Here is a 13,204-nt window from a genome sequence, read left to right as displayed (position 1 = left end):
AAGCTGTGTAACTGGCATGCCGATCACTTTGCGCGAACTTAACGTATGTTCGACGAAGGGACGATAACGGAATCCATGTCTCTCTCTCTCTCTCTCTCTCTCTCTCTCTCTCTCTCTCTCTCTCTCTCCCCCTCCCCTTTCTCTCTCTTTCTCTACATTTGTAATGTCAAATTAATACGAACGTGATCGCTTTAAGCGAAATGCAAGCGAGCATGAAAATGACTTCCTCTAAGCCGTCACTAGCATTACGTGCGACATATGGCAATCCTAACTACTATTGCACGGAAATGCTCGAAGTTGTTCCTCCATGACTCTTTCAGAACTTTCATTTCTATCTGTAGATATAAAGTGTGCTGAGTCCGAATATAAGATAATATCGAAATTATCTCGAAAAATATTTCACGCATATATGTGCGAATACTAAAAAGCCTAGTTTTGTAACTAATACAAATATAATAAATATAATCAATATGTATGTGTGTGTGTGTGTGTGTGTGTGTGTGTGTGTGTGTGTGTCAGGCATTCTCGTAAAATATTCATAAAAAAAATATTCCAAAAAATGTGGATGTGGATTTCACACTATGCAGCGTTTATATAATTCTCGTGTTAATATTAATAGATTGAGAAAAAAATTATTCACTCGACTATTAAATTAATTTAATTTGACTTTATTTCAGTTGATAAAGAATAAATGTATTTCAAACATATGTAAGTCAAACATATTATATTTAACTTAAGTACATGCATAAATTCTCCAACGAAAAAAATAAAAACAAACTAAGTTAATTTAGTCATGTCAACAACTTTTTTTCTCCAACATGATGTAGATTTAAAAATGTTGGTTATATCTTATATCCAACACATAACAACACGATGAGAATTATATAAATACCGAGAGTATAAAATATCTTGTAAAGAGTGTTCATATCACTATACTTTACTCTTCCACCACTTCGAAATTAAAATCGCAATATTTTAAGGACGAACAAACTAAAACTTATTTCGTAACGCTATAACATTCTGATGAGACACTTTTTCTAGGCCAGCAATTCGTTTTCATCTACGTGTAAAGCACAGAATTGTAATTTGAATACTTTATTGCAAAGGCGTGTGCAATAACGAAGTAGCAACGGGGAGTCTGTGAAACTTTGAATCTATGAAACGGAAACGCATTCAAGAACAGTTTGAAGAGACAAAGTGTTAGAATAGATTAATATGAAATGATAAAACCGCAATCGAGCAACCGTGAAAATTATTTGTCACTTGGTATATCTTGATTGTCAAAGTCAAAAGATATTTCATATTCAAATAGCCGCTGTCGAGATAAAAACTGACATTAAAAAAAGGAGCAAGTTGTCATCATATATTGTAATCTTTGTCAAGCAGGTTTGTCAATCTACTGTTCATTGTCCTGGTTTTATACCGATGACCCGTGACACATATTTGTCCGAAGAACGCCTTAATTGGAACAGCAAGTACGTTCATATTAAATCACTTACACATGCAACGTGGAAATATTCTTGGAATGAGGTCGACAAAAATTGTTCCCTTCACAACAATTGTATCGGCTATTTGTCGTATTAAGTTACACAACGCGTAGTAATTTTCAGAGAATGATTTAATTTCACTTGTGCCCTTTTGAATTCTATTCGTATCGCGAATACAATCTCTGCACGTGACATGGTTATTAAGCATTTTAATAATATTATAATAGTAAATTAAAACGCGGTTTGTTCAACGAAACAAAATCTGTAAAAGATTTGAAAAAACTTATGTATGTATGTGTCTATAATAAGGGAAAAAATTTATTAAAAACCTCTGAAGCAATCTAAAACTTTTTTTATGATGATATAAAACATTCTCGTAAATAACAAAAACTTATAAACTAAAATTATCGTAAAGTTACAGTAACTTTAATCTCAGTGTAAAGTATAAACAGTATTCTGTGTAATGCAGTTGGAAAGTTAAATGTTTGTGGAATTTGTTATTTCAATAATACAATAAATTTCATCATAATCCAATACAAATCCGCAGTTTACTCCGATAGGAAGATAAGGAGTCGGCAGTGTTCCATTTTTAAAGTTCATAAATTTAATTTTACAATTATAAATCATTTCACCCTTTGACTTTCCAGAAAATCCCAAGGTATGACAGAGATGCATCCGAGCACAGAAGTTTATTAATTACATTTACGAGTGCAGCGACTTGCAACAATTAAACTTTCAGAGAGCAAAATTAGATTACTGTAATGTCGTTTCCCTGTAATAAACGTCGATTCTAGAGGCTTATACAACAATTATGACTATTATGATGACCATAATTATATGTTATATCATGTCTTAAATATACAGGGTGTCCTATTTTAAAACATTCACTCAAATATCTCAGAAACACTGCGTTAAATCGAAAAGTGTTTCAGACAAAAGTTTTGTAACTCCGAGGGGACATAAGATGGTATTACTGGTTTGAGTTTGGATGGCGATGTCAAGGTCACTTTGAATTTTTTAAATGGCACCCTCAATTTTTCATTACATATTCTTGTAGCTTATCTCAAGAGCTTTCCAAAACACTATAATTAAGTACTTTATGAGTTATAAGGCTTGAAAATTACAGTACCGTTGGCATTAGCATTACCCAAGATGTCCGAATTAGAGATTGTTATTTTCATTTTTTACATAAAAATGAATTTTCAAAACATGTGCAAAAACATTCAAGTGAACAACATTCAAGAGGTTTTAGCCGTCGATTAAATATCTTGGATAATACTAATGCCGATGATACTATAACTTTCAAGTCTTATAATTCGCAAAGTACTTAATGAAAATGAACTTAATTATAGTATTTTGGAAAGCTCTCGAGATAAGCTATAAGAATACGTAATAAAAAATTGAAGATTCTATTTAAAACATTCAAAGTGACCTTGCCCTGACCTTGACATCGCCATCCAAGATCAAACCAATAATACCATCTTATGTCCCCCTCGGAGTTACAAAACTTTTGTCTGAAATATTTTTCGATTTAACGCAGTGTTTCTGGGATATTTGAGTGAATGTTTTAAAATAGGACACCCTACATAATAAAAAAAAATTAATCTTAAGTTTAGATAGTAATTCACGATAAAGTTAAAATAATTTGCAATTTTCGTTAATTTCTTTGAACTTCGTTTATTATGGGAATAATTTTCAATTATTTAACAACTTTATGATTGCAATATACTCATTTTTGTAATATATATATTAATATAATTCTCTCAAATTACAGTAACACATTACCCTTCAAGCATTTTGCGCGATGCAAAACACGAAATTTTATAATTTTTACGCGAAAATATTTAAAATATATCGAGAACTGCAAATTAAACACAGCTTATTGATAAATTAGTATATACATATACAATAAACAAACACTAAAAATTTATTACAAAATAAAAAAAATTATCACACCGATATTGAGTTGTCGCGAAAGTTGAGTGGTGAAATTTCTCTATACTCGCCTACGAAGAAAATTCATATTAAAAACATTACTGATCCTATTTAGTGATCTCAGCCTCACGATACAGTTAATTACGTTATAATCTATTCCGTCGATTACTGTCGACTGGAAAGATTCGTGTGAACAGAGAGCTGGTTTCATGCATGCACGTACACGTGCAAACACATCTTATCGAAGTGTGCATCCACGCGAGATTTTTATTTCGGTGGGAAAACCGCGTTAAGCTGTCCGTGTAACAAATAAAAGTTTCGTCCAAATCGTTGTGAAATAACGTAGATTAAAAGTCCATCACGAAAAATCTATTAATCGCATCTTTGCAGTAGAATAGACACTATCACAGAATATCGCTTTCCGAGTATCTAATCAAATCCTGTTACGCTTAATAGTTGGAATGATGGCAATAATTTCGATCGAAAAAATAAGAAAATAATTGTATAAAATAATTTTTTCAAAAGATTTTGTGATTTCAATAGATTTACTAAGCAATTTCATAAAAAATTTTATTTAATCTTGTACTAGCTTAATATTGTCACGTATATAATGAATTAGATCAAATTAATATTAATGAATAATTAATATTAATGAATAACAATATACAATAAAATTTATCATCTATATTATATTGATACAGCAGTTGAAAACATTCTCAAATAAAATTTTAATTTCGCAAAACTAGAAAGCGTGAATACATTAAATGTAACATTTCTTTTATTTTATTTATAAAATTGATGTCAAACATAACTTACCATCGCAACTACTTAAAATGCGAGTGCAATTTGTATTATTTAAATAAGTCATAACGCTATTAGCATTAACGCTTGTAAAACATAATGCTGAATACTAGCCACGAAAATATATTATTACGATGAAACCAGTGGAAATTTTTCTCATGCTGAAAATTTTGTGAAATATTATACTATTAATATTTAATATATTAATCATCGTAATTGTAAATGATATTAGCCAATAATTTAAATATGGTAATGTAGAAAATATGTCGTTTTATTTCGAAAATATTTTCGGAAAATCCATAATTTTTTATTAAATTTTAATTTAATTTGTTATAAACATATCTTTTTCGTGATCATTCCATTCATTATAAAGCAAATTTAATCTAAAGATATACTTTTACACAGAAAGAACGCTGAAGCATCTAATAATTTAGCTAGCTCTGAAAATAATTTCATTGGATTATCAAAATAATTATGTAGGGCGTACAAACATAATAAGAAATACTGGAAATAGTTCTGACATTCTAACAAAGTGTTACACTATTAATTAAATATTACACTATTATTTCGATGGCCCAACAAAATTATTTTCAGATCTTTATCTAACTAAATTTTTAATTACTTCAGTAAAATCATTTTTCCGTATTTATATATTATGTTCCGTATTTACATAAATTATGTTCAAGAATTTTTAAAAATTAAAATTTTTATAGGTTTCATATTCACCTGTAATCAATATAAAGAGAATCTCATAAAAATTCAACCTCGAGCGTCTTTTGTTTCACCGTGTAGCATGCCTGCAAAATTAATTTACGTGAAAAAATTGGATAAAAAATAATTCGGCTCTCTCTCTCTCTCTCTCTCTCTCTCTCTCTCTCTCTCTCTCTTCTCGTGCAGTGAAATGTGAACACATCTGCGGTTAGTATTACACACAATTACGTAATTTAATCTGTGCACATTTGTACGCCAGTATACGACCTACGATATGACTATTATCGTTGCCTCGATTACATATCCACCGGATCCTTATGGTATGACTCTGAGAAATTACGCGAGAACAAAAGCTCTATGCGATAATCTTTATTCAACTCAAGTTCACAAAAGATAATATTATAAAGATAACGATTTAAACGCTTAACGGTAAGATAAGAATGCTACACTTATATTCAGATAAAAATCAGTTTTCATGATAATAAGAAAGTAAATATAACATAAAAAGGATGTTCTTTTCTCAAAATACAGTTTATAAAATATACACATAATATTTGATATAACATGGATATTTAAAAGATAGAACTCTTTAATTTTTGCTGTATATATAAATAGTAGGTACAATCATCGCTAATTTCATCAAAGTAATAAGTTTCATAAAAGCAGTAAGATGTAAATGCAATGATAATATGATGCTCTCATGGAGAATTACAAATTCCACGTATTACAGCGTAGAAAAAGAAAATAAGTATGCAAATGAGGAAAACTCGAGAAAACAGAAGCTAACTAAATCAAAATTAAAATTCAAATTAAAGAAGTTATAACACGAGAAGTTGAAATCGAGATACATTAAATTACAAGTTAGCAGAATGGCAATGCGTGTAATATACTAGGATAGAATAGTTTCGCTGAAATATCTGAAACAGTAGCTAGATATTGTACAAATCTAAAAATAATTTAACGCTCAAACTGATTACTAGAATGTCAAAACTTTTTTTAGCATTGCTGAAAATTCCTACAAAATTATTCTGATTATCTAACAAAATTATTTTCGGATTTGTACCTAACAAAATTTTTACTTCTGCAAAATCATTCTTTGTATGTAGTTTTAACAAATTGAATACGCGAACTATGATCCATGTCTAAAAACCTGATTGACTTTCCTGCGTCAGGTAAATTCTTTTGTGGGCTTCGTATGAATAATAAATGGCTTGAAATTTATGTATCTTTTTACGAAATTGATTGTTAGTGTCACAAAAAGTTATTTTAGAGGAATAAAGCGTTTTCAATGTATTGTATAACGCGATTAATTCTCACGATGGCGAATGTTTTCGGTGATTTTAGGAAAATGCAGAAGCTCTGCGAATAAAATCTCCAAAATTGACATTTTTCAAACTGATGTACCGCAACAATTTATGGGATTGCGAACTGTTTTCATTCTGGCAGCTGAATACATTTTCCAAATTGATGTTTCCAACCGCGATGATTCATAGAACTTTTTTACAAGAGCATTTTTATTAAATATTTTGCGATGCAAATGCAGAAAATGCTGCAGTAGTTTGACATTAAAAAGGAAAATGTATAATTGATAGCATATTTAAATGCGCGAGTTACATAAACATATGCTGCGTAATATATTTCCTTTTTACGCGAAAATCAAACAATGTGGGCGAACGGGACAAAATAACAGGATAATATGTTCGACAATATTACTGAATTCACACCGTTCTTTGCATTTATCGAATAATCCAAGGTGTTTATTGTTTCATAAATTCGTATGCACATTGTGATTACAATGTTCGGTTATGCGAAGAGAAAAGAGAGTGGTATTCACGGCATTTTCGTTCGAAAGCTCCGTTGTTTATAGAACGTTCATTTATTCATATTTTAATGAAAGTACTTGCATTATCTAATGAGCACGTAAAAAATTTTCCATATACCAAGAGCGAGAATATAATATTAATAAATAATTAAGAGCGAATTAGCAAGTGTTTCATGCGAGAAAATGAAAATGCCAGCATCAATGCATAGCAAATAAAATTTAAATGTAGATCAACTTTTCTGTATTTTTGCTCCGTTTTTCGGAGATTGACAGTTCATCATCTTTAATAAAACATAACCAGTTTCATTAACATCCATCATCTTTAGCCTTCTTTTAACCGATTTCATGTCTTCTGTTTGAAAAGTGGAAAATCAGGAAAAGACTAACGGCATTAAATTGCAGCAAAAGTTAACATGGTCGACATGGAGAAAACTGTTCATTAACCGCTTTTGTATTGTCGGGGTAGATAATGCCTGCAGGAAGTGCAAGTTCAGCACAAGTTCGAAACCACGCTCCAACACGCTGTGATGGAAGAGTATCCTCGTTAGAAAGCATCCGTGGTCTTCGTGCGCCGACACATATGTGATTTAGCGGGAAAAGTTCACGGATCGTGCGACACGAAACATCGAAATCGGCATCACCTTTCTCCGCTAAACTCTCTATCGGTCGTAGACGATTGGAAAGAAATCCGACTAAATAATCGCAAGTCTGTCTAGCACATGCTAAAAGGAAGTTTATGATTCTTTTTTTTTCTTCCATTCAGTGTATATTGCACATCCGACTCCCTTCTTGCAGCACAGGTTGCGCCGAATAGCGGTATGCAGGACAGTAGGTCGCCATCTCAGTAGCGGTAGACCGGCAAGTCCCCTTCTTCTCTTTTCTTTTTTTTTTACTTCTTCCTCCTTCCTGCTCTCTCTCTCTCTCTCTCTCTCTCTCTCTCTCTCTCTCTCTCTTTAACCAGGCGGATCATATCTTTCCCAAATGGCTGCTCACATGATTGTCTTTTTCTCCTTCCTCATGATATTGTCGGAAAGTTGTTAAAAGTAGTTCACTAATGGATGGATCAACATGTTATCAAAATGTTCTTCATACATGCGCAAATAATAATTTTCATAACGTTAACAAGAACAGAAATGTTCGTAAAACATTTCAAATATAAAAAGATACAGAGAGGACTTTTGCGTCATCTTGATGCAGCTGCTTTGTGCTGATTCATATTCAAAGTGATTTGTTTCCTGCAGCCGCTTTTTCCTTCTCTTCCGCTTTCTTTGACTGCATCAGTCGAGAAGGTATTCTCTTCCGGTATTTGCAACTTCACAGATATCATTGTAGAGCAGATGACTTCTGTTCATTCTCCGCTTAACATATCCTCACTGCATCTCTCTACGTGCTCTTTCACTCTTCCCATCGCTTTCTCCCTCGCTCACGCACTCATTCAGAGACTTCGTCTGTGGTCTTTCGCTTTATGGTCTCTCTCAGGATTTTATGATCTCTCTTACCGCTTTCTGTCTCTCTTTTTCTCTTTCTCCAACCGCTTCTTCTCTCATCTTACATTCTGTCTCACTCCCCGTTCCCCGATTATCTCACGTGCTTGATGATCTCGAAAGAGTCGTTCGGTCCTCACGAGAACCTCCACTCTTCTTCCACCACCTATCTCCGAACCGGGACCTTACGTATCCCCGAAGACGAACGGCGATTTACTCGCATTCGCGGTCGACATGTCGCATCATCCGAAATTCACTAGCAAAAATCGCCGTAAGGCGAGTACCGGTCTTAAGTAAGTGCGAACATGTTCAATCTCGTATAACGAGTCTGCGATATTGTGACGTGTGCTCGTTGTGAAAATCCTGGATCCGTGCAATCCGAAATCTCTCTAAAGCTGACATGGACTTTTGTAAAAATTGACCTCGAAAGAAAATCAATCTGAAGTGTGGATATTTCGGACATCGAAAATTAGAAGATATTTCCCAGTTATACCGTCACAATACTTTCGTAAGTCTAATTAATATAATTTTTTTTGGGAAAGATATAAAATAAAATAAAAATACATTGATATTTTTATCTTGCGTAATATATATAAGCTTCTAATACGAGATAATCTTAAACTTATTATTTTATCATTTTTATGTTAATAATAATTTAAAAATAATGAGAAAGAGTCAACATATTTATTTTATTAATTAATTCTTTTTTCTTCATATAGTTTGTTGTTCAAAATTATATTCAAAGATTATGTAAAATTTTGTAAACAAAATCATACATTTATTATATCACAATTTTTTTAATTTTTTATATTTTTTATAATACATTAACAAACTTGTCATACTAATTTGATAATCACTTGAAACTTACGTAAAAATATTAAATTTGAAACATTATTTAATTTATATTTCCTGAATAAAAATTAATTCTGGACCGTGAGTTACTCTAAAAAAAATTCATAATTAACGTTAATGAGCTTATCAATTAGCTTATTAATAGTCTCTATGTTTTTAGTAGGTACATGAATCATACATTACAGTATCGTTGCTCAAATATTTAATTAAACTAATAGAAATTAAAAACCTATGAAAAAATTGTCCTCGTATCTAGAATGATAAATCTTTATGTGAATGTAAAAGTAATTTAAAAAATTGTGATATAATAAATGTATAAAAGATTTTATTAAATACGCGTTTATTTCTATTAAAAAACGCTGTTTCTATATTAATTACATGGTAATTGTAATCCATATATTCGAGATTAAAATAAAATGTTTTAAATGATAATATTTATAATATAAAAACGATTAATAATCAACCTTATGAATAATAGCGTAATAATTTTATTACTTTATAATTTTATAATTTTATATCAATAATATTAATTTTAATATTATTTTAAATTACTTGTTACAAATATTGTTTTTATATTTATGTTTTTATTTATTTTACAAACAACGTTCTTATATTTCCATTTGTTTCTCTCTCTCTCTCTCTCTCTCTCTCTCTCTCTCCCTCTCCCTCTTTCTCTCTCTTTCTCTAAAAATCTTTTATGAAATTTTTCTCATCTGCGAACTTTATCATAAAAGGTGCACATTTCCAAGAAAGGTATTGAAATTGGCTAGGCGTTCTGATGCACCAGCAAGATTATACACCAAAGTTCCAAGATCCAATACATCATGCATGGACCTTCCATTTCTGCCGCTATAGGATGTTGCATTACTAACAACAAATATTTTATTCCGCCGGGACCCGCGTATATATACAAAATATACAAGAAACCTGTCACAGTTGGATTCTCACTCTATTTTTTTGTAACTTTGTTTGTATCTTTTTTTCCTTTTTGTTTCACGATATACCATACGCTTTTAGAGAAATCAGAGACATGTAACATTGATATCTTTGAACATTAATATCAAGTTCTTTGACTCACTGTACTCTCCGTTGTAGAAAATTTTTCTAAACAAGTCTGCGCATGTGTATATAAATTTTAATTATTTTCTTCATTAAAAATATATTTCACATTAAATAATAGAAAAAATTGTAAATTGACTTTGACAATGTACATTTTTGCACCAGAAAGAGAACTTAATCTTTTTATATTATAACTAACTTTAATAACTTTCATTACAAAATTTGCTTCGACAGGATTTAAATAGTATTTAAATAATCTTCGAATTTATATACGATAAAATTTTCGAAAAAATCGCGTACAAGTCCATACATTTTTACATAAAATTCACCAAGATATCAATTACTCAATGTTTTTTGGAAATACTGAAACATCGTGTATAAATAGTAATAGCGTTTATTATAATCGAGTTTCGATCACAGTAAAATTTTTATTTTGCAAGATTTCTACTTATTTTACAAGAATAATATAGACATATCGTGAATTTATATAGATTCTTAGATATACCTTACGTGAATTGCATTACGTAGGTCACTTAAAACCACATTTCGCTCGAGCATATCGAAAGGACACGGCTCACGGCTCATGATAAATAATTCCGTTTGCAGATCCAGCTTGACTCTCGCAGAAGTGGGCCGGTCAGCCCCGAGGCTGTAGGCCAGTTCATATTAAGTACTCGAGGACCGGGCGGAAGGAAATTCGTAAGAAAGAGACGAAGGAGCGAGGGGGTGAGCGAGAGAGAGAGAGAGAGAGAGAGAGAGAGAGAGAGAGAGAAAGAGAAATGAATTTTGCTAGAGGGAAGAAAAGAAAGCCGAAAGATTAACCAGTCTCGGGCATCTTATGATAAAAAACGAAGATCGAAAAAGAGAGATCATTCTAAAGATCGACGTGTAAACCGTGGAGATAATTACGTGACGATAATGGGATCGGCTTAGAGGTATAGTGTCGATACCGAAGGGAGATCATGATTCAACAAGTGAAGAAATGAGGTTGAGAGACTAGATGAACACAAACGCGTCTACGAATCAGGAATGAAATGTTCTTGTTGGCTGTTTCTGAGTGAAGAACTGCGAAGAGAAGTCCAGTGTGCGGCAGAAAATAGCAGTTAGAAAATTGGATAGCGGTCTGCCTCGAGGCTGCAGCTTTTTGCCGGACCAGACGCGCGGAAAATTGTGAGGGAGAGAAAGAAAGAGACTAACTTCGTCAAGGACAAAGTAAAGTCAAAGCAAAGAAAAACGAGGGGTCGAGCAAGAGTAATCGACACGCATAGCTTTAATGAGAATCATTATAAAAAGAGTTCATTTTCAAATACTTTTTACCGAGCCAAGATATTTCATTTGCATGTCTCTTGTGAAAAATAAAAAGAAAAAATTGTTTAGATGCTATATTTTTATGTATCAAAGAAAAATTTTACATATGACAATCCCAAAGATTAATTTAAAAGACAAAAAGGTTAAAATAATTAAATACGTGCTAATCAATTCAATGTAGGATATATGTGTAATCAAGGAACAATATTGACGTAGAAACGAAGATATTTAAACGAGAATTGCAGGAGAAATTATACATATTTACTCAAGAGAAATTGACAACGCAGCATGCGATCGAAGAACCTGTTCTCACGATGCAAACAAATAATCTTAAAGTTTACTTTCTCAATGAATGAATTTAAAAAGAAAAGATAAGTAGTAGAAACTTTAATCAAAACTATTAATTAATTGATGTCACCTATATAATTGTGAATATTACGTAAATAATAAATTTATAAAAATCATACAACTTTTATCTAAAAAAACGCTCGACACACACAGAACATTTGAAATCGATTTGGCTGACAAAAGCTAAGGACATGCAAATAAAAAATAACAACAAATATCATTGCGACAGATGTACCTTTAATTATATCGTAAGAAATATCAATTTATAGAAAATATATGGTAAGAGAGGGACCACGATTCAAGATTCGCGGAGATGCGTGGTTGATAGGTCAAAGATCGTATCGAGGACAGAGAGAAAGGACCGTGAAAGTTACGAAGCGGAGGTAGAAGAAAAGTCAACTCAAGGTGTGGATATCTCAAAGTGGTGTGTCTCGAAGTCATAAAGATGATTTTCGAGTGGCGGTTTTAATCCTCGTTACGCGAAAATAATAAATAAATACGGGTTCGGTGTTTACGTCGAAGGCGTTTCACGAAAAGCAACGAAGATGAGCAAACCAAGTGTACCACCCCCAGGCATCAATTCTTGCGAAAGGATCAGGCCGGAGCGACCCAGAAATACGATACAGAGGCTGGTATGGGGTCCCGGAACGCAGTTCCAGGTCGGTCATATCGGCATCCCGGAGGATGAAGGCTCAAATCCACGGATGGCGTTGAGAAGGTATATATGAACGTATTTTATAGAAGTTATTAAATTTCTTGGATCTATATTTTTTAAATCTTGCTATATCGGAGCAGTGATCTTCAAACCTTCCCGACACGTAAATAGCATAATCACATATTATTATTTAAAAAATCGGTAATTTTTTAAAAATTAAAACAAAATTCATTAGAAAAAATTTATAAAATAAACATGTACTGTAATAAGATTTCAAAACGGTTTTATATAAAATGTTTTTTTTTTAATTCATGATAAAAGGAAGAGTTTGAGATTTGCTGCAGTATTAGAGAAACGTTTTGTGTTTCTAATAATGCGGAGTCCGGAAATTATATTATATATCCGGAATTTTCATGAATAAGAAAATTTTCTATAATAGTAATTTTAATTTTTTAATAGGTTCTAACCATCAAAATGAGTTTACAGGTCAGTTTGTTGCATGATTCATTGATTGGAAGACCTTTATTTTTTTAATGTCTAAGCAAAATTTTGATTTTTTCCTGTTTTCGGTTATTTTTTTTTATATATCTCAACTTGTATAAGTCGGATCGAAATTAAAAGAGAGAATTATTCGTAATGAATTCCCTTACAAAACTATGTTGAGTAGAACCTTCTAGAATATTTAAAAAAAAGTTTGCTCTATGACTTTTTGCCCAAAACTGACAAGTAAATCAAAATTTTT

General features: G+C 31.8%; 1 protein-coding gene across 3 annotated transcripts in view; it reads left to right on the top strand.

The window, feature by feature from the left end:
* LOC105152637 (hypothetical protein) overlaps nucleotides 1-13,204 on the top strand; it is a 56,939-nt gene that overhangs the window by 16,400 nt on the left and 27,335 nt on the right. For 2 of the 3 annotated variants that reach the window (XM_087402938.1, XM_087402945.1), the window contains one exon: nucleotides 10,758-12,525. In XM_087402938.1, coding sequence (XP_087259064.1) covers nucleotides 12,353-12,525 — 173 coding nt within the window. In that variant the 5' untranslated portion in view covers nucleotides 10,758-12,352. Of the gene's footprint in view, nucleotides 1-8,295; nucleotides 8,749-10,757; nucleotides 12,526-13,204 lie in introns of those variants that run through there. The other variant, XM_011067045.2, reaches the window with a different exon arrangement.

The sequence above is a fragment of the Acromyrmex echinatior genome, chromosome 1, assembly GCF_024713525.1.
Source record: "Acromyrmex echinatior isolate Ae372 chromosome 1, ASM2471352v2, whole genome shotgun sequence".
In the NCBI taxonomy this organism is placed as follows: domain Eukaryota; kingdom Metazoa; phylum Arthropoda; class Insecta; order Hymenoptera; family Formicidae; genus Acromyrmex; species Acromyrmex echinatior.
The sequence above is the reverse complement of the archived record's forward strand: the minus strand, read 5'-3'. Positions and strand labels throughout refer to the sequence as shown.